Raw genomic sequence first — 23,284 nt, 5'->3', positions numbered from 1 at the left:
CTTAAAATGTGCTACCCAAAAGGTTGTATCTTTGGACATCATCACCACCACATGTGCGGTAAGGATCCCACCTGGCTGCACGGTATTGGGCATAAGGAGATGCCCCTGGATACATCGCTGAGAGCTTAAGGGGATCCCTGTGCCACCCCTGGAGTACCTTACAATTATGTTCCTGTGGAAGGTTATCTTGTATTTCCTATCCCGATCCTCCCCCAAAATGTCACTGTCGGCTAATTCCACCCAAAATCCCTAACATTTCTGCCACCCAACGATGTCAGCAGTAATAAGAGCCCTGTACAACCGTGACATAATCCTTTCCTATTCACGCCGTGTTCACAACAGGCATGAGGTCCCTCGAGATGGATTCCTCCCACTTCTGTGCCGTAAATATTCCTTTCAGTCTTATATAGACAAAGACCGGCATTGTGAAAGGAGGCCTCTCTACCCTCAACTCCTCAAGCATCAGGAAGTGTGCCTGACTGAATAGTTGACCCCGCTCTTTCTAATCTCACGTCTGACAATTTTTGAGAATATCTAAGATTTTGCTGGGACACATCAAAAAAGGGGAACCCACACGGAGGTCAGCAGGGAAGGCCACAAGGACAGATGTGTGTTCTCTTTTTTCTGTGTCCATGCCGCCCACAATACACCTAGGGGGTGGTCGCTCTTCAAGTTTTTGGGCACATCATTTAGCAGAGCCTATAGGAAGTCCCTCACCTTTCTAGGGTTATTCTTCAGGACCAATACGTATGCAGATCCTCCTACACATGTTCTTTAACATTACCCTCAATTGAGCAGCCCGATAATAGCCCTGGAAATCCAGGAGACCAAATCCTCCATATTCCCTCGGAAGAGTCAGGGTTGATTTCTTAAGCCTCAGTCTTCTATTCCCCTGGATAAATTTAGACACCCATGCTCTAAATTTGCTGAAATAGCTTTCTGGTAGAATAACGGTGTGCCGGGAAAAGATAAAAAGTTGGGGCAGTATGTTCATTTTCACAGAGGTCATGCGACCATACCAGGACCGTACCACCGGTTCCCATCTTCTGAAGTCAGATCTTATCCTTTCCCACATCGGGCCAAAGTTTGCTTTTACTAAGTCTGATGTTTCACTAGTTATTCGGACCCCAAGATATTTAATCCCAGACTTATCTAGTCTCATTCCCCCCACCCTCTCCTCCGAGTCAAGGAACGATCTCCCCTGCCCTCAATGGCACCCCCCAGAATTGATCTGCATTGAATTTAAGACTTTAAAATTACCCGAACCGAGAGATCTGCAAGAGAAGCTCAGAGTGAGGTATGTTTATTAGTCTAATAGGTCAATATGTCATCTGCAAATAGCAAAAGCTTGAAGTCTATTCCACCACATGCAATCCCTTTTATATTTGGGTTTGATCATTTTGAAATTGCTAACGGTTCCATTGCTATGGCATGCAATAAGAGGGATAGGGGCATACATGCTGTATACCCCTTGACAATCGAAAGGGTTCAGTGAGCATCCCATTCAACTGTATGCATGCTGTAGGGGTTCTATAAAAAGCATCCACCCTCTTCCTAATATTCTCCCCAAATCCCATCTTTTCCAGGTCCTTCGACATGCACAACCATTCAACCCGGTCAAAGGACTTCTCTGAATCAATTTTTACCAGACCTGCCGCGGTGTCCAGTCAACTCGTCGAAAAAAAACTGGTCGACTGCAATTTGGTCGACGCAATTTGGTCGAAAACCATTTCGTCGAAAAATTTTTTTTATTTATATATTTATTTTTTGGGTTTCCGTTTTGTTAAAAAATGGGTTTTTAGAGAAAAAAAGGGGGTTGGGGGGGGGGGACCCCCCCCCAAAAAAAAAAAAAAAAGGGTTAAAATAGAAAAAAAAAAAATTCGACGAAATGGTTTTCGACCAATTTGATTCGACCATTTGTCTGGTCGACCAATTTTTTTCGACGAATTGACTGGCAACCACCTGCCGCCATATCTGCTGGTCTGGCACGATGCATCAAATCTATGGTCTTCCTAATCTAATCTGTTCCCAGCCTACCCCTAATAAACAACACCTGATCCCCATGGACCAACTCCGGCAAAACCCCCTCCGTTCTGTTATCCAATTATTTAGCCAGGATCTTGACATCAACTTTTAATCAGTGGTCGAAGTGTATAAAAAGAAGTAGTGGAACTATGTTGCCTGGTGACCTGCCCCGCTCCCCACAGGCCTCATCACCACCCCCCTCCCACGCACAATACAAACCAACAAACAAATGTACCTGCTGTTTATGGGAACGTTCAGTGCACTGCACTGAAGTGCAAGTTTCAACTACTTCCTATATTTTTATTTTAAAAAGAAACCATTCCAGAACAGTTTCCTTTTAAAATAAAAGTTTAGAAACAGTACAACGTAATTTTAAAAAAGTAGAGTAGCACCGCTCCCGCCCACTTCGACCTCTGCTTTTAATAATGAGATTGTCCTATTGGAAGAGCACAATGCCGGATCCTTACCCTCCTTCGGAAGCACTACTATAATTTCCCCCATCATCATATCGGGAAGAGTCTCACCAGCCAAGACAGTGTTACAAATCCTAACCAAGTATGACGCCAGAGTAGATCTGTTTATAACATCTCGCTGAAAAGCCATCACTACCGGAGCCATGCCCCCGTCATGTCTTTGACGTTCTCGCAACTTCCTCCAACTATACCGGTTTCTCCAATAACTCGACAGCCTCCGTTGAGATTCTTGGGATTAGCAAATTGCCCAGCTACTCTGAAATATGGGAGCCATCCCCCGAATATTCCATGGTGTAGAGGTGCTCAGAAAAGCTCTCTCTGTGTCATACACCGTAGGTCCCCCGGGGATTTTAATACTATTCACCATTTTCTTCTTCCTCTTCTCTTGCAGTCTCCACACCAGAATTTTATCGGCTTTGTCCCCCTTTCATAGTTCTGCTCAAGAAACAGCAGTTTCTTCTGGTGTCCTGAACCAATAGCGTCTTAAACTGTGCTTTGTACCTTTTTAATTTGCTAGCTGTCCCGGCGGATAAAGAGCCTGTCTGGCCCCTCTTGGTTGAATCTCCACTATCCTTGCCCTCAACGTCTCCTGCTGTTGAAGCCTTTCTCTTTTTTTTCCTTGAGCCTACCCAAAAAAGGGATCCTCTTATAGTGGCTTCTAATACCTCCCATAAAAATTGGACCTACCACTCATTGTCACTATGCTCAAAATACACCTTAATATTGCTGAGCAGCTTTGCGCAATAGCCCTATCTTTAAGGAGGCCTCATTACATATCCATCTTCCTCTCGGTGTCCGGCCCGCCCAATTCCCCAACACTACCCTCACCAAATTGTGGTCTGATCAAGGGACTGGGGCAACCTGGGAAACCGTAACCTGTCCCTTCTGTGTGTCATCCACCAGTATTATATAGATTCTCGAATAAGATTTATAAATTGGGGAATAGTACGTGAAGGGTCTGTCCCCTGTCAGTGGTTCTAAGAATCTGAAATACCCAGCTCCTTATTCAACCTCCGAAATCGTGTAGAAGTATCTCTCACCTGGGGTGCAGGGGGTACTCCCCAGTCTTTGGTAGAGTCCAGGACCATATTAAAATCTCCCCCAACTATCAGGGGACCCTCCACGAACAACTTAATTCTGGACTTCACCCCCTCCCAAAAAGGCAGTTGACCTACATTGGGGCAGTATACCGAACCCAGAGCCAGAAGGCTTCCCTATAATTTGCCTTTTATAAACCCATGTCTACCGTTCACAATCCACCATTTTCGAGTCCACCCTAAAGCTCAAGCGGTTAGAAAGCAATATTGCCACCCTCCCTTTTTTGAAGTAGCTCTATAAATTCCACCCATTGTGCAAGCCCTTACGGACGGTGGGTTTCCTGAACCATCAGGAAATCCAATTGTGCTCTCCAAAACTCTCTAAGCAGCAGAGACCTCTTAGTCGGCGAGTTCACTGGAGCCTCGTGACAAACCCCCGCCCCCCATCCCCAAGTACCTCAACGGACTGTCAGATCTCCACCAAGCCAAGGGTTTATCCTCCTCCTTTGTACTGTCCCTAGGCTCTCCAGTGTTATTCAGCTCAGCAGGAAGACACCCGACAAAGCTTTCTGCCGCTCCGACATCACCAGGGGTCACTCAAGGCCGCCCCTCTCTTCTAGCGGCACTCTCCAGCTCTCCTCTCACAACCATAGGTCTGATTCAGGGCCTCTCAGATATAGCGGAAGTCAATGTGCCCGACAGGCCCACGTACCCCCCCCACCCCCAAGGTGGCGTTGCTGCCCAGCAGCTTGGAGGAGCACCCTCCACCAGGACTCACCTCAGACACCAATATGTCCAAATAAGCTTCCGCTGGCACACTTCACAGTCCCGAAGTCGCCAATATCCTCATGGATCATCTTGCACCGAAATATGACAAGGGGCCCCCTCAAGCGGAACCCCCCACCCCCAGCATCCAGGGAAGCCCAGGTGTTCTCTCACTGCTGACAGGGTCTGGCTGATGCCGCTCTCCAAAAAGGGTGCGGCACCCTGTGAAAAACACATGGTATCAAAAGGAGAGTCTCACACAAGAGATGCAAGGGGTTGGAGACTTCTTAAATGGCTCTAGATCTAAAGTGGGAGTAAACCCGAAAATAATGTAAAAGTAAAACAGTCAGAGTCAGTACAGTTAAAACAAAAGGTTCTAAACCTAGTGCCTGCCCTAATTCTAATACAAAAAGGTGCTAGGGAAATGTATACAAAATGAAAAGGATGGTGTTCTCAACAAAAGGATCAGGATGGCAAGTGGTTTGAAGCAATGATGAATCCCTTCCCCACTATTTTACCTTTGGACAATGGTATCCAAGGGCATATGGACTTAGGCAGCACAGTTTTTCCCAGTGAGGCACACTCTGGCTTACTGGGGCGAGTCAACAGAATGTTCAGGCTTCGATCCATATCCAAATGTTAGTTTGGGCTTTCCAAAAAAAACAAAGGTTGAAAATGTTTTCCATAAATAGCTTCTACGAGAGCGCCAAATCTAAAACAAAGGAGTTCTTCACGATCCTCAGGGAACTCAAGTTCCCTTCCACGCCCTCAGAAACCAGCGTGAAAGATGCAGACTGGTGTGAGAGGATCCAAAAATCCCTGGCAGACAAAATTGCCATGCTACAAACCAAAATTGAACAGAAAAAGCTCAGCCTAGCCATAAAAGCAAACATTCCACCACCACCCACCCCCAAAGCCCCAACATGCCCCCCCTTCTCCCCGGTATCTACTGAAGAAGTGGAAAGCATCATCAAAGGCCTCAAGCCCTCCAGATGCCAAGGGGACTCATGTCCAGCTCCCATCATCCAGGAAGGTGCCAACAATCTGGCCCCTTTCATAACAGCCCTAGTCAACGCATCCTTCAAATCAAGCCCAGTCCCTAGCCGCCTCAAGGAGGCCTGAGCCATGCCCCTACTAAAAAAACAACCTAGACCCTAACAACCCAACTAACTACAGGCCAATCACCACCGTTCCCTACATCCTAAAGATCTTAGACAGAGTGGCCTACCTGCAAATCCAGAAGCACCTGGAAGAGAACAACCTCCTGGGCCTTAGACAATCTGGCTTCAGACCAAGGCACGGAACAGAGACAGCCCTCAAGGACCTAAAAATCCAGATAGACAAGGCAAAGGATAAGGCCAATTTAGCCATTCTCTTACTGCTAGATCTTTCAGCAGCCTTTGACCTTGTTGACCATCAGATCCTCACAGAACATCAGCAGCTTTCTCTAACCAGGCGACTGCCTGGATCCAGTCCTTCCTAGCTAACTGAACCACCCGGGTCTTCTCTCCGGGGGCTTCAGCCCACCCCATCCCCATCCCCATCCTCTGTGGTGTTCCTCAAGGTTTGTGTGTCTCGCCGACCTTATACAATATCTTCACCAAGCTATTGTTCGACCGCCTTGATAACCTGGGGGTCACGTACACAAATTATGCTCATGATACCCAGGTTCTCATCACCCTATCAGGGTGCTATGAAGAGGATTCCACAAGGATCAACAACCTTTACCTGGAGATCCAAGCCTGAATGGCAGAGCACGGCTTATGCCTCAACGACGAGAAAACTGAGCTTCTCCTTGTCGGCTCCCTACCACGGCTAAACAAACTGGACCCCCGTTACGCCTCTATCAACATTGACGGTAACCTAATCACTGTGGCCAAAGAAATTAAAACTCTTGGGGTCTATCTAGACTCCACACTCTCGCTCAAAAGACAGGTGAACACCACAGCCTCAGCCACAGCTTATACAAATAAGCTCATCAATGCCTGAAAACCCTTCCTTTCTCCATCCAGTTGCATTACTCTAGCCAGAGCGCTACTGCTCTCAAAAATGGACTACTGTAATACTCTCTTTCTCTGCACCTCAGAAGGCATTCTGAACAAACAGCAGGTGCTACAGAACAATGCCCTCAGAGCCGCCCCGAGTATCCCGCGACACGCACACATCTCCAGCATCAGACAAGATGCTCACTGGCTCCCTGTGCGAGACAGAATCACTCTCAGATCCCTCGTTATCGTCCACAAATGTCTCTCCAATGACGCCCCCAAATACTTGGCAGACAAGTTCTCTCACACTGCCTATCCGTCCCCAAATTCTCCCTAAAAAAAGCAGATGGCTCCAGCTTCCCAGTCATAGCCACCAAATTATGGAACGCTATACCGCTGAACCTTAGAGCAGAACCCTCCTTTTGGACTTTTAGAGCCAAAACAAAAACATGGCAAGCCAACAGGAATTCCACCGCCTTCTGACACTCTTCTTAATGTACTGGTCGACCATCATGTAACCCGGTCAACCGCACTTACTGTTATTTTACTGTATGTCTATACTATGCTGTAACCTCCTCTAAGTCTCTGGCGCCCCAGGGTTCGGCGCGCGGTATAAATAAAGAAACTAAACTAAACTTCATCTTGAAACATAACCTTAATAGTCACAATCTTTCATTAAGGTCTTAGGGATACCCTTCCACAAACTTTCTTGCTCGAAGACTTTCAAGACGGCATAGGTTTGGCTTCGGACTATGCCTGACCACTTCGACAACCGTTACCCTTCACGTTCTCCCAATGCTTTCTGGTACTTGTAGTTGCAAAATTATGGGCTTCTCTCTGTCAGGTTCAAGCCACTCACAATATCACTGGTTTCCCTCACTCGGGCGCAGGCTTTCAATACTTTTTCCACAGTTCACGCAAGCCTTCTTCCTCAGTTGGGCTCACTCTTGAAATGCATTTCTCCAGCGCACACAAGCTCCTCTCGATCGGGCGCAAGCTTCAATCCATGTTATTTTCTTTTTCAAATGATCCATTTTGCCTCAGGATTTTGTATGCTACGTTTATAACGCCTTCCCTTTCATCTTTACATGGTTCAATAGTTTCTTCTATTCAGGCATGTTACTGCAGAGACTTTCGACTGTGCTGTATCCAAAAGCAAGACCACTCTGTGTACATTGTCTCTTTAAAGCGCTGATCTTTCTTTACTTGCAATTGTCGTATTACGCACAACCTTGTCTTGACACAGTTAATTTCAAGCAAAAGCAACCAGGCCTTTGTTCTTCTATTTCGTTAACTCACCGGCTGTGTTTTAACAATGTTTGCGTGTCCGAGTTCAAGGATCCTTTACTCGTAGCTTTATCGAAACCTCCCCAATTCAATCATTCACCGGGAGGGAAGCAGGCTTCTCATCAAGGTTCCCCAAAAAAGGACTTGCAGCTTGGGTTATCTGCTGCTTGTTTCAAGCACAGTTCTTTTGCATGGCTTTCTCGAGACTACTCCACAGCTCGTAAAACTCGTCTGGCTTTCTGCCCTCCAATCTCGCATTTGCCGCAGCTCCTGAAGTCTGGTACGTTCTCGCTCCCAGCCTCGATCAGAGTGTACCTGTGTGCTCTGCCTTTATCCCAGGTGGGGAAGTTAACAGGTTTCAGGTGGGGATGATTGGAAAGGGAGGCCTGACCTTGCCTTGCCTCATTACCGGGACAGAGTTATTGAAAAGAGTCAGAGGTAATCTTCGTGACTCTGTTCCTGATCTTCCTTGGGCCAGTAGTACTGATGGAGTAGGAAGGGTGAGGATCATGGGAGTTGTAGTGTCCTACAAAATAGCTTTGGATAGGGGTGGGGTAAGGAAGGTGTCAGAAAAAGGGGGATACCATGTCTCGCTAGTGGGTGTTCCACACGCACTCCCAGAGGACCCCTTACCCAGGTGTTCCTCCCTCGCTTGTCCACCCCCAGGGTCGGGATCCAAAATCGATGGTCCTCCCCCCCTGGCCACTTGTGCAACGGATCTGCAGGGTAGAGGTAGTGAAACACTCCCTAGTTTTTCACAACCCCCAGTGCATCAGATGGGCTCCATGCCCCCGCCACCTCACTGCAGGCCACACTGTACTGGACAGTGTTAGGGAGAATTCTCTCTTTAGGCTGAATTTCCTAACCTAGTGAGTGCCCAGCAGCTTTGCTGGATTTCTGGAGTTTGTTTTTTCCTCCTGCCAAGAGTGAGACTCTTTCTCTCACTCTTGGACATGATTTATGGTAGTCCTTTGACTGGTAATGTGTTTTGTGGGCTATGGGGTCCTTTACTCCATAGGGTCTCATGTGTTTTTCCTATGTGTGTTACACTGCACCCTCCGTGCAGTAACACAGGGGTGTCATAGTGACACCCCACCCTAGACTCCATACCCTGGGACTGACTACTGTCTCCCAGGGCATGTAAAGTCACCATTGGCTTTACTAGTCCCAAATTATTAACAGAAACCAGTACAAACCATCATATTGTGGACGTACTGGTCAGGGCAATTCGATTGCCCCGGGGTCTGCTAGTCGAGGAGGCATGTCTCCGTCCCCCCTGATCAAGTTTTGGCTGGTGGCAGTGGAAACTACTTTTTATATTCGACCGCGAATATTTCCCTATGGGATTTTCCCATTGTTCGAGGCTACCAACTTTAATTATTTGATTCTCATAGCCTCGAACATACCGCCGGTTTATTTAATTAATATTAATTCTCCGGTTGGTATTTTTTGCCAAGACTCGATTCTAAAATGGCGTTTGTGTTCTCTTCTGTGACTCCAACCCAAGTCGAGCCCTTTGTTCCACTTTTTGGCGGGCTTCTCCACAGAAGCCTCTAAAAGTGGTGCCACTCTGTCTAGGTACCACAGCGGGTGTGGGAGGGGGTTTAGGCACCCTGGACTGCGTTACCTTGGTAACTCAAGTCGCACTCTTGTGTGATTGGCCCAAGTGGTGAGCCGGCCGGCTCACCACTTAGCATGTTTGAGTAACAGCTAGGCTGAGTGAATGGGGGTTTTCTGCATAAAAGCAGGGCTTTGGGGACTGGAACTTCAGAAGTCGCCACAGGACCTGAGAATCCGACGAGGGAGAGCTGAGCCGACCTACCACGACGACACCACCGGTGGAGCCCTGCAGAACCGACTCACCACTTCCCCACGACAGAGAAGATCTCCCGGCTGGAGAGGCTTCTTCCCCTGACTGGTGGGCACAACCAGTTTACCTTTCTTTCTTCACACCCCAGCCCGGTTTGTGGTCGAACTGCCCGTGCCAAGCACCCCGGCAGCCGGATAGCCACTCACCACTGAACCGCGAATCAACGGACCGCTCCTTGTACCTGAGAAACTCCGCGGCTGGTTCCTTCCCTGGCAGTCCTGTCTTCCTCCACAACGAGATCCTCTCTTCCCCCGGACAAAGCACCGACTTGCATCTGCTGCCAGGAACAACTGCCCCCGCTGGAGCGTTCTCACCACTTTAAGGTACCTTGTCCGCCAGGCCTCCCTTTCTAAAGATTGCAACAAGGTAATAATAACTCCTTAACCTTCTGGACTGGGCTGGCCGCCTTGACCCTCTAACTGGTCCCTTTCTTTAATCCAACTCCTTTTTGATCCATTACAAGACTTTTGTGCACTGCAACCGTGTGACGTTGGACACATTTCATTTCGATCCTCTTAAAGCGGATCCAGCCTAATGACTCTGAATTCACGGTTTTACTTTGCCTTCCCCTCTTGTTCTGCTCTTGTAAAAGTGTTGGGATCCGTTTCAAGTTGTTCTTTGCTTTTCTCTCCCTTTTTAAAAACAAATTATTAGAGTGCCATCTACGTTAAGCGATTACCGCTGTCTGAAAATAAGTGGGGCTTTACTTAAGACTTGTCTAATATTCTTTTAAGGGAGTGTATATCTTTTAGTGACCGTGTTTTTGAATTGCTTACTATTAGTGCCTGTGTGTTTTTCTAGATGTGGTTTTAAATAAATAATTATATCTCTTTTACACCAAGCCCTGGTCAGTGTTTACTTGTTCTATTGTGTGCTCTTGACCGATTGTGAATACTCTGTATACTGCCTAACTCTTCTTGAGGGAAGTCCGACTGCTGAGCCACAGCTACCAAGTGAATCTGTGTGGTACAGACTGCTACCAAGTGGGTTTACTGCCAAACACCTGTAGTCCTAAATCTTTTGCAGTGGTCCCAGAGGGAACTGCACAGGTTTCTGCCCAACAGACAGGGGCCTCCTCAGGCCCCTTAGGATATACCATACATATTGGAGAGTTACCCTACTAAAACACAGGTCGGCCACACAGATGGCACACATCCTGACAAACTTGGAGCTTAGGGCAGCCAATGCTCGGAAGCAAGTTTTCCAACTAGCATGACCCACCTTCTTAGCTGGCTTGCGCCATCTGACATCGATTACATCCTTGCGCTATATTGCCCACTGCTTCCGATTATCTCTTGTCCCCTCCTGCTGTTGATCTATGTCTCACCCTTTGTGATGTTAAAGAGGCCATCATGGCTCAAAGGTTTGTTAAAGCCCCGGGGCTGATCTAATACCTGTTGACCTCTTTAAGAAGGAAGTAGACATACAAACGCCTGTGTTTTATGCCATTGTCAATGCTGTGATTGAATCTGGTAGAGCTCCCAAATCATGGACAGAAGCCATCATAATCCTGTTCTATTATAAAGGGAGGAGCCAATATCTTTGCTCGATGCATCTGGGAAAATCTATGCATGCACACTTTTGTTACATCTGGTGTAATGGGGCAAGTAGCATTCTGCAATTAGCCACCTTCAAGCAGGTTTTCAACCCGGCTTGAGTACAATAGATCAAACGTTGAGGTTCTTTCTGATCCATCAAAAATATGTAACATTGAGGAAATCAAACCTTTACACCATCTTCATTGACCTCAAGGCTACATTTGATTGTGTCCTACTCAAACTCTGGAGGGCCTTAGCAGTTCATGGTATACCTGAAGGCTTACTGTGCCCAATTATGAGCCTTTATACAGGTAACACAGGGAAAGTAAGGTGGAATTTAGCAGGGAATACCACTCGCCCAATTAACATGAACATCTGCGCTTGCCAGTGCTGCGTCTTGCACCAACAATATTCTCCATATGCATCAACAAATTGATTATTGGTCTATCCCAGGCAGAAACTGATGCACCAGAATTGTTATGTGATTTTATACGCCTCTGGCTCCTTGCCAATTACGCCATTCTAATCTCTAAAATGTCGGCAGGTCTTAAAAGACAGGTTGACATCCTTCACAAAGGCTGCATTGACAGCAGACTCACAATCAACATTTCAAAGACAAAAACAATGGTACTTTGGTCTGGTAAGCAGCAAGAAACATCCCAAGCTGAATGTGAAGATTGGGGGGGGGGGGAAATGGGGTTATCCATCGAGCAGGTAGACACTTTGGATTACCTGGGAATTAGATTTGCTGCCACCAAAGGACCATGCTCTCCACAACTAGAAAAGGCAGTGACTACACTGGACAGAACAAGTAATGCTTTACTCAAACCGGCTAGCTTATTTGGTGGCGGTAGATTGTCTCCCTCACTTGAAGTGTACAACGTCCAAGCAAAGGCAGCCTCAATCAATGGAGCCGACATTGTGCTCAGTTTCAAGTAACCAAACATGCCTTTTTGAAACAACTATTTTGGGTACCAACGAGCACCCCCTAATATGTCCTTGCACATTGAACTAACACAACCACTTATGGCTGATGTATTAGCTAGCAGACATACCTTATACTGGATACGACTTTGGGCAACGCCTGAATTGTCCAAATATAGAGACGCAATGTGCGATGTGTTGCTGCAACCAGGTGGTAGTAGCATTCAGTGGTGCAAGCATGTTCGGGAAGAACTGAGCTCTTTGGGCATGTTGCACTTATGATCTAACCCTGCTTCTATAAATTTCCAGACGAAAGCCCAGATCAAGTACCGGTTAAAATCCCAAAATATTGGCAGCTATTGCACATAAAAGGTCCAGGCTAGGGAATATTCACGTTGCAAAATAAATCTGGGCAAGGTAAATTACCTGGATAATATTACTATGCCAATGAGATTGTTGTATGCGAAGAATCGGTTGGGAATGTTGCCATTAAATATGTTCCTTTTCAAATGGCGGGTTATTGATTCTGAACCTATTTCCCGAATGACTGGGAGCGCACCTATCTTCTTTAAACAGTTTTGATTAGCTTAGAGATCAGTCGTGGGTTGCAAGGGAGACAATTCCACCTAGTGTCAGGGTTGGTCTAACAATAAAAGACAACAGATGTCCACATTCTTGTGGAAACCTCCTGTCCCTTGCACACCCAATGTGTGTTGAACAACCAACCAATAATTTCTGTTTCTTTTCTGAAAATAAAGTTCCGACTCCAATCTCGTTTCCAGAGCTGTATTGATCTGTTCATGTAAAAGTGTTCAAATTATTTCATAACAAATGTGTTGAAGGAATTAAATGTATCAATTCAATAAAACAAAACAAAATATATCTCCATCAATTATTATACAATGTAGGATAGACCCTAACAAAGTCATTAATTGGTCGACTTATGATGGGCATACATTCACAATATTTCTAAAATTCTGCTCAATGCGTTTCGGGAATACTTTCCATTCTTCAGGAGCTTCTAGTTCCCTGTTGTCATGTTTCTTTCATTTCTAAAGTTAATTATACAAAAAAATATTTTAGTCTCCATTCTACTGTACAGTTATTAATAAAAATTCGGGCCTGTCATGTATTCTTAAAATCAATAGTCACCTGGATGATTCTACGTGGATGCCTACTATTCCATAATCCATTGTTAATCTTGTGTTCACATTTTCTATAGCTGGTCTCTGCCCACCTAAAGAAAGGACAGTGCATTTGGTGATTAAAAGAATAAGCTATGTCATGGCCAGTTAAAAGAGACTGTTTTGCTGTTAAAGTTAGCCCTGGAATGAGGAGGGTGCAATCAGATTAAGGCTGTACCTGTCAAGAGATGGCTCAAAGGATGGTTCCATTGGTTGGTAGTCGCCTCTTGGTTCCACCTATTGTAGGTTCTAAATGTATTCCTAAAACTTCATGTATTGCAAACCCAGTTTCTTCCTTTAACATAGGTGAGGAAACTGTGTCACTCACTATTGCAATTTCTTCGTGTATTTAAAAAGAAGAATCTATATCGTTGTTGAAAGACATAAAAATCTTACCAATCAGAGGTACGTGTGTTCTAGTGTTCAACCTGTGTTCTTAGAGTGTAAGTTCTATCCTGCGCTTTATTCTTATCAGATTGTCCCGGGTAAGAAATTGTGCCCTGAGAAACACCAAGTCTCTGGACGCCATCAAGTATGACTTGTCGAAGTTGATGGCGAATCCCAGCCATTGCAAAAGGACCATGGTTGCCATAAGAGACTCTCTTGGCCGCCACCGGAGTTAGACACTTCGTAAACGTTCTGGGGGAAGACTTCAGGCCAAATGGTAGGACCCAAAACTGATAGTGATCGTCCCCGACATTCCCAAAAGAGTCCTGTTTCCTGGCCTCACTCTCCGGGGACGTCACACACTTGTGTTTGCTTCTGGCCTTACGGCTGGCAGCCGCCTAAACCACAGACTCAGGCGTGGGCTGCGACACAAGACACCTAGGAGTAGACTCAGGGGCCTTAAATTTATTTTCTAGGCGGCCCTTCACCGCCGGCTCAGAAAATGGATGGCGCATTGTGCGTTGGTCCTCCTGCCACACGTGGTCGAGAATTGTAACAGAAAAGACTGCCTTCTGCCGCTTCCCCATATGGTCGAAGAGAAAACATTCCTTCCATTCCTCTTCCGTCGCCAGCCTTTGCCATCATGGCGTGGAAGGCCCCAATATCATCCAGCGGTGATGGTTGAGCCGGACTACAGGGCTGCTCCACCCCAGCGTCAGTGTCCCAGGCGCTGTCCCTCGTCGGTGACGAAGAACAAGCTGTCAGGGTGTCACGCCAAGCAATCTCCGGTTCAGAATCAGGCAACTCCCCTTCCTCAGGATAACTCTGAACGGTCCAACCTCACCGGCAACAGCAATGGCAACCGTGCTGGAGGAGACTTCTGAGGACCCCCACCAGGCAAACCTTCAACCACCAGCCTTGCCGGACTCTGAGGCGGTGGCAACCTTGCATCCAGTTGCCCCAACAAAGGCTAGAGGGTATTTAACACCTGCAACGACAGCAAGGACTGCTGTTGAACCAACGGGTGGCCCAGCCCCCACCCCACGCAACATCGACTGCCACGCACTCAGCAGACCCAGGGCTGACGGATCAAAAAGCTGCTCTTGTTCCTCCTCTGAGGAAACAGGAATACATTGTTGGATCATGCTGCAAAATGTTCACAGGAAGCATGGACTAAAAGCCGGAGGACTGCCACATACCCCCCGCCGTCAACAAACCTTCCTACTCCATCTGCGTCAACAACAGCAATTGACCACTGTCCGGCAGAGTTGTGGATGGCGCTGATGACACCACCGTCAACGAAGGAGTAACAGACGGTACCACCACTGTCGACAAGGGAACAGCAGTCGAAGACCCTGTCGTCCGAACCGCTGCCTCCACAGACTTATCCTTCACCGGAGACCCAGACTTTATGGAAGACGAGCCGAAACTCTGCTTCGAAGACTCCCGACTGGATGAGGACTTGTGATGATCCCTGTGCGACAAATGCTTCCTTCTGTTTCCCATGTCCTTTCTCCGACACCGATGACTTCTCAGGCCTACCACCAGGCCCCTTGGACTTGTCAGATCGATCTGACTTCATGCGAGCCCTACACCGGTCATCAGGACGCCCTGCTTGCCTAGCAGGACCAACGCTACGCCTCTCAGCAAAACCCTCCAACACAAACTTAGTAAAGTTTGCCTTCTCGTTCAGACTTCTCCTAACTCTTCCACAACCAGTTACACTACCTTTCTCTGTGCCCACCCCCACTGCCCCCCTGCTCCTCCCAATTTCATACAGAAATGTAATAATCTGCCTCCTCATGCCCAGCCCACCTCCACCAATGCCCATCAGAAATGTAATGATGTTTTAAGTGCTGCATGTGGGCGGTCTCCTCATGCCAAGGCCATTGCCTTCAAAGTATCACAGAAATGTAATTATTATATGCCTGCTATTGCAGCCACCGCTACCTCAACCTAGCCTTGATCAACGCGTGCTCTCTGCCCATGCATGCACTGGACATGCATGATCTCCTGACAGTAAACAACCTTGATGCACTAGCTGTCACAGAAACCTGGCTCCACCTGGCCTCAGGAGTGATAGATCAAATGCCAGAGGGAGTGCCGTTGCCCTCATTGCCAAGGACTACCTGCTCGTCCGACAAATCTACCCCTCACTCAACAACAATTGAAACATCCTCTCCATCAAACTTTCCACACCCCCCAACAACACCATCCTTGTACGCATCGTCTACCACCCTCCTGGCCCTGTACTCTCATTTGAGGAGGACTTACTCCCTTATTTTAGGTGAAGACATTAAACCCTCCTCACAAGTGCTACCACGGGCGATCTTAACTTGGCCTCAACAACCCATCTGACCTACAAGCTAGCTCCTTATCAAATGCCCTCACTTCCCTCGGCTTTACACAACATATCCGCCACCCTACACACATCAAAGGGTGATCACTTGACTGAATAGCCAACAATTGCCACATATCCATAAAAGCCAACTCGCCCTGTGCCTGGTCGAACTGGTCGAACCATCATGTCATCACCTTGCGCTGTGGCCCACACGCCAAACTTTCCACCACGTCACTGCCACCCACCTTGGCCTGCTGTACAAGCAAATAAACTCACAAAAGAAAGCCTCTCCCCTTGCCTCAGCGTCCAGAATCCAGACTTCCTTGATACTACGGACCCCACACACTTAGCAGACTTTTACTCCAAAACCCTAGCCAAGGCTATTGATTAGATTGCTCTGCCAAACCTATAATCCACTCTAATTTCAGGTATACCCCTGATCTAGCCACCCTCAGAACTGAAAAAAGACTTGCTGAAACTTGCTGGAATAGCAACCCCTCGGAAACCATCAAACTCCAATTCTCAAACCTGTCCAAACATTACAAGTAAGCCATTATCCAAGAGATAGCCAGCACTTTCAACACCAGGATTGCCAAATCTAACTCAAAAGAGCTCTTCGACAACTTTAGAGAACTCAAACCCCAACCCCCCAAACCACCACCCTAACCAAAGACGCTGCCTGGTGCAATAGAATCCAGGAGGCATTGCTGTTAAAAATTGACACTACAAAAGAAAAAGTTCTGCCAAACAAACCAGCCTCGCCCTCCTGCTCAGGCCCTCTCATGCCCCTACCCCAAATAAGCCTGGAGTCCCCTTGTTCAGCTTCAATAAAATAACCACTCATGAAAGGGGGCACATTCTCCTAAGCCTCAAGCCATCACGTTGTAAAGGTGATGTCTGCCTGGCCACCCGGGTCAAAGACTGTGCTGAAACATTAGCACCCTTCAACACGGGCTTTCATTAATGCCTCCTTCGCCTCCAGATTGGTACCAGCCTGCCTAAAGTAAGCCTGGGTCCTCCCTCTTCTAAAAAAAAAACACCCAAAAAATACCCTTGATCCGACCTTCCCCCAACAACTTCCGGCCCATCATCACAGTTCCCTTCTTCCTTAAAATTCTCGGTAGGGCGGCCCATATTCAAATGCAACAATCTTGAGTCCAACCAAATCCTTGGGATGCGCCAATTCGGCTTCTGTCCAGGGAAGGGTTTGGAATCAGCGCTCTTAGACCTGAAAAATCTGATGGATGAGATCATAGGCGAGGGAAAGCTAGTCTTGCTTCTCTTAGATCTGTCTGCTGCCTTCGACCTGGTCGATCATAACATACTATGCCAACATCTGACATCTTAAGCCTCCTTCTCCACAGAAGCAGCATTGTGGATTGCCTCCTTCCTTGAAGGTAGAGTTTTTAACGTCTTCACAGAGAATGCCTGTGCAGCAACTTCCCCTAGCAATTGTGGGGTGCCACAAGGGTCCTGCGTGTCCCCTACGCTTCACAATATATTCACGAAACGCCTCTGATTACCAAGAGTCCCTCGGCATCGTCCACAGGGCCCGACCACGCCGATACTGCCACCATCCAAGCCTGGATGGCCATCCATGGACTCTGCTCAATGATGAGAAAACAGAACATATCATCATTGGCTCTGCCCCAGCTCTAAAAAAAATCAACCCTTGTACTCAGCCTTCAACATTGACGGCTCAGTGATCCCACTCTCCTCACCTGTGAAAACTCTAGGAGTCTACCTCGACTCTATTCACTCCCTCAACCGCCAAGTCCACGCCATCTCCTTAGCAGCAGCCTACTCCACTAAACTCATGAATGCTGCCAGACCCTTCCTCACCAACAACTATCTAACCATCGCGCGCTCAGTGGTGGGAGCCAGGCTAGACTATTGTAACGTCTTGCTTCCAGGCACCTCATCTCACACGTTCAGAGCACATCTCAGCTGCTCGCAGAGCAGTCCACTGCCTCTCCATCAGAGAAAGAATCTCCTTTAAAATTCTCTCCATCGCCCATAAATGCGTCTCCAAGTCAGCCCCACTGTTAAACCATTTTCGATAAATATCATCCGATTATGAATATTGTCCTAAGCCATTTCGCATTTGTATTAAAACCTGCAGTTAATTAGAATTTACTTCAAATGCCATTTTGGAAAATATCTTTCATCTTGATTCTAACTTCTGCTCTCTGTTCAGTAATGATTAACCATGTTTTCAGCTGCCAGAGCAGAAACGACCTTTGAGCCTATGTCAACACTAGGGCTGGCAGAGCAGACTATTTGTCCTGTGCAAACAGACCTTGTAGTCAGAATGAACTCTCATTCAAAGTGTTATCAATGTCTACAAAACTCATCCTCCCTCAAACAGTGATATACAATGCATGTAAACTAATGCTGTGTGTTTTTGAAGGAATCCTTTGTACATTTCTTGAAACAGGATTTACTCTAAAAAGCTAAAGATCCACACAGCTGACTACAACAAAGTTTGTCAGTATGTTTAAGGAACCTTGGAGCCAAAGTGAACTTCAATTTAATGTGGTGTCTGCATCAAATAGCCTCAGCCATATTCAAACATAAGAACTGAATGGTAGAGAAACTAGAGATATGTGCCTTAGCTATAAGCTATTGAATTTGTTTCTTGAAACTATGATCAACCTAAGGCGGAGAACCAACAACACCATTGAATCTTCAAGGATGGGACAACATGTCAAAAGTACAAACCAATATTGTATATTTGTTATGTGAACTGGGCACAATCCTAAATTTGTAACCTATTAGTTTGGAGATGGGCTGGGCTATGACCAGGACTGTGAATAAATACTGCATGTTTTGTGATGACCAGTACTCACTCCCTTCACAGTGTTTTCTGGTACACACTGCGAGGTGTTGGGAGCCAGATAGCTATCTACTTTGATATTTGAATCCATACAGAATAAATTTATATTCAAGACTTCGTGACTGGCGGATCCAATTTTTGGTGGTACTAAGCCTCGATATTCCTTGTTGATCCTACACCACCATACTTATTGCATAAATTCACTATGTCCCAGCCTTCCAGCCTAACAAAATCCCCTACTCACACAGGCTTGTGCAACCAAAGTTCAAACGCGTGAAAGCAGGAGGCACAAGCTTCCCTGTCAATGCAGCTAAGCAGTGGAACTCACTCCCACTTGCTCTCAGAGCAGAAGGCTCCTTCTGGGCCTTCCGCAAAGTCCTTAAAACTTGGTTGTTCAATTAATCTGCATTTGTCAACCATACTGTAACCGGTTTGATATTTCTCGAATGTTGTCTGCCTCGCATTAGGGTCTTTTTGTAAATGTATGCCTTCCTCGCCTTTGGGCCCCATGTAACTGGTTCCAAAGAGCCCTGAGGGTTTGTGCGTGCTTTACAAATGAAATAAATAAAAATAAATAATATAAAATAAATCCACCAATGAGTGGATCTTCATGGGCAGATAGCTCAGAAACAGCTGATGAGACAGGAACTCACAGAAGGGTAAGATGTGATGGGGTGTCCCTCAGGCTCGATTAGTACAGGTGATCAAAGTACAAAGCAATGTTCCATCTTTGCTGGGAGCAAGCACCATTCTTTGGGCTGGCGAAGCAAACAAATATTGTAGGCACCCCACTTCGTTCTAAAACCGTTCCGGGACTGGTAAGCAATTTATGTCAGTTATCATATAAAAGTCTACGTCTACTCGCATGTGCCCTAAAAAGGATGCCTCCCATAAAACCTAAGTATGCTCTCTTTATGAACTTTACAACAAGCACAGTCACTTTATTGTAGAGCCGTGAGAGTTTACATGAACTTAAAATCATACGTTTTTCTGTTTCCCTTATGAGGTGTGGTCTATCTCACATTCAAAACAGCAACGTTTAGGAAATCATTAATCACATTACGTTATTATAAAAATGTCAATGTTTTCAGCACACAGGCTCCAGATTCAATACTCAACCCTAAAAAATGAAATACATCACCCTTGCTAGATTTCACACACAAAGCCATTCAGTTCTCAAAACCTTGATGCTAAAAAAAACACTGAAACCAAAGTAAATAACTTAACTGAACAAAGATAATTTTCTATGAGAGATCAAGTGGAGGGACAGTTCAATAGGCTATTTTACAAAATGGCAAAACATTGTGATTCATCAAAGGATGCCTGGAAAACAAGAATTTGAGTAACCTCTTACCATTGCACGTACAGGGTATACAAAAACTCCTGTATTCGTTCTACATCCGTTTCATAAACAGGTTGATAGAACATCTGCAACAAAGGCATCTTTGGATCTGATGTAGAGCGGAGAAACAATTAAGACAAGGGTCAGTTTATATAGTGCTTTCACACAGTTTTAAAAATAAGGCTATAAAAGCCTAACTTCCCATTTGTCAACTAGGCAACACAAATATATTCGTTAGAGGTAATGCACAAAGCTTCAAACTCCGTTAGTACTCACACTATAACTTTACTGAATGAACACTGAGCAGCTGGATGAAGACACTCCTTTCCTGTGTGCCTAGTTCATCTAATAAGTTCAAATATGGAAAGAATCAAAACAAGTTTAGAGAAACCAAAGAGACAATGTTTTCTGTCCACCTGGGGATCTAGCGGACAGGACTAAAAAGCAAATATACAGCACTGGAACATTGGAGGCCTGTGATGGAGAGCACAGGCAAAGCCGGCAATGATTCAATATGCTGGGAACAGACAGGTACTTTCCCCTTGAGGCTTGGTTCTTATCTGCTTGGCTGGACGCTGAACCTTAAACACGAGTCAAAACCAATTCTTCCTCCGAAGGAAAAGTGGCAGCAATCCAGTGAAGGTGCTGCGGAATTGGACAGAGCTTTGCAGTGGATAGCATAGACTAAGACATCAAGAGACCCATGTCATTTTCTCAGCAGTGATGGAGCTGGGTCCATCAAGCCCTTAGGGTTGTCCTGGTCCAAGTGGGAGAGGAGAAACCCTCAAACATGCAGAAAAGGAAGAGGTGAACACAGCAGCAAGTCACTGTGGCATTCTACACCAAACAGGAGTATGGAATAGTTTCTTACCTGTAACTCCATTTCTCCAGCATTTGTATCTTTCATGGATTCACATGCTTAGAATATTCCCAGTCGTCAGACTGGGAACCCTCGGTACATTTATAAAGCCGTTTTTCCCTAGGAAAACTTATTTTGTGTCCCACCCACGTCGTTCCTGAGGCTGTCCACGCATGCCCCAATAGGATGTGGCCGTATAAATGCCCCGCCCCGCGGCTCCCTTCAGATTTTAACCCCTCCAAAGCAGCATGGGGGGAAATACAGTGTGTACATTGCATCCAGGGAAGGCCAGCGGGCGCATGTGAATCCATGAAAGATACCAATGCTGGAGAAATGGAGTTACAGGTAAGAAACTACTCCCTTCTCCAGCATTGGATCTTTCATGGACTCACATGCTTAGAATAGATTGCACATCAGTAACCCTGATATGGCGGTGTGAATGCAATTAACATCAATTTTATCACATTCTTTATATATCCATGTGCCCACCTATATACACATTTATAAAAAAATATATATATAAATACACATATACATATATATATATATATACACATATAAAGACACACAACACTACCTGTGCTTAAGTACAAGCATATATCTACATATCTTTCCCCATTTCTACACATATGGAAAGAAGCACATATATATTAGGGATGTAACGGTATAACGGTATACCGTTAAAGATACCGTGAACCACTTAATTGAACAATAATAACCGTCACATTGTTTATACCGGTATACCGTTTATACCGTTAAGTGTGGTTTTCAATCTGATTTGGAAAGGTTGCAGTAAGCAAGTGCTGCGCAGTCTTGTTCTTGGTCTTGCACTGTTGGATGTACCATCTGCCAAGCAGTATCAGTTGGAGCAGTTTCTAATGCCATTCCATAAACCACACGTGCCTGACACAAAATCAGTATGTTAGCAATAGGAAGAATAAATACAGTGCCAAGAAGGAAAAGGGTTTACTTTGGGTTGGCGGCTTTGGGGTTTATATATTTATAATGGATAATGTTTGCTAAACATATGACAATGGGGGATTTCCGTGGTTCTATCATTGAATTTACACATAATAAGTCACACTGCGAAATTCACTCATATGTGGGTATTCCCTGCTGCCATACCAAAGGGTAAGATGTCTGTGATTACTGAACACCTTTTGGCCCTCAAGTAAACTAAAGGCTGTAACATGAAGAGAGCGTGCGTGTGCGTGTGTGCACACATGCATATTGTACCATCAGCCTCCATTGATCTGCGGGCATGAAGGTTATAAAGATGGCAACACGTTCATCTTCACCATTAGCCAGTGGGGGAGCTAAAAGCCTAAATGACCACTTAAGAAAAGCTATTCAGTTTGCTTTGCCAGTCGCAGCAGGGCTCCCCCGTCCCCTCCCCCTCTCCACACGTGTGTTTGTGTTTGGTGGAAGCAAGTATGCTGAAAAGCCCATTCTGGCCCTGGGTGCCTGGTTTTGTTTGTGATGATAAATCCAACAATTTATGACCTTTTTAGAAAATATTTGTTAAGATTGGTTAACTCCTGCTATACCGCGATAACCATGATATACCATCATTTTGCAAGAAGGTTATCGTACCGTCATAAAACTAATACTGTGACACCCCTAATATATATATATATATATATATATATATATATATATATATATATATATATATATTCGTATAAACATATATATACAGGCATTCCCGCTGGACGGGGTTTACCTCACTGAAACAGATGGCGCAGGACTGCTCTTCCCATCTGCAAGGCAGTAATGGCAGGTAAACCTGTGTGGCACTGACCAGGACGCCGCTTGGCAGATGTCCGTCAGCGGAATCCCTGCCCACAGCGCCGCCGATGACATTGATCTCGTGGAATGAGCCCTCGGACGTCCTTCCAGCGGTTTTCCCGCCTTGGAGTGACAAAAAGCAATCGTCAACGAGACCCATCTAGCTAGTCCTTGTTTTGAGATTGCCTTTCCTCTCGTCGACGGGCCATAAACCACAAACAGTTGCTGCGTAGTTCTGAATTGCTGGGACCGATGAAGGTAGAATTTCAGCGCTCTCTTCACGTCCAAAGTATGGAGGGCTTTTTCCGCAGCTGTGAAGAAGTTGCGAAGAAGGTAGGTAGAACAATTGACAAATGTTTATGATAAACAGTAGGCACTTTTGGAATAAAACAAGGATTAGTCGACAGTACCACTTTGTCCTTAAAGAACCTCAAGTACGGTGGATCTATGACCAAGGCTTGTATATCCGAGAGCTGTCGAGCTGACGTGATAGCTACTAGAAAAGCCAACTTCCACGATAAGAACTTCATAGACGAGGAAGCCATTGGTTCGAAGGGAGCTTTCATTAGCCCCGCTAACACAAAGTTGAGACTCCATGTCGGTGGAAACCGCTTAATCGGAGGGAATGTACGGAACAGACCCC

At 45.9% G+C, this 23,284-nt stretch overlaps 1 protein-coding gene across 2 annotated transcripts in view; it reads right to left on the bottom strand.

Annotated features, from left to right (window-relative positions):
• The window catches only part of LOC138468319 (exportin-5-like), a 2,047,117-nt gene that overhangs the window by 558,760 nt on the left and 1,465,073 nt on the right, over positions 1 to 23,284 (bottom strand). For both annotated transcript variants that reach the window (XM_069608821.1, XM_069608822.1), the window contains exon 25: positions 20,007 to 20,103. In XM_069608821.1, the coding sequence (XP_069464922.1) occupies positions 20,007 to 20,103 (97 nt within the window). The remainder of the gene's footprint in view (positions 1 to 20,006; positions 20,104 to 23,284) is intronic.

This window comes from Ambystoma mexicanum, chromosome 4q (assembly GCF_040938575.1).
Source record: "Ambystoma mexicanum isolate Mex_15411 chromosome 4q, UKY_AmexF1_1, whole genome shotgun sequence".
In the NCBI taxonomy this organism is placed as follows: domain Eukaryota; kingdom Metazoa; phylum Chordata; class Amphibia; order Caudata; family Ambystomatidae; genus Ambystoma; species Ambystoma mexicanum.
Note: the sequence above shows the minus strand (reverse complement) of the source record. Positions and strands in the feature narration are given on the sequence as shown.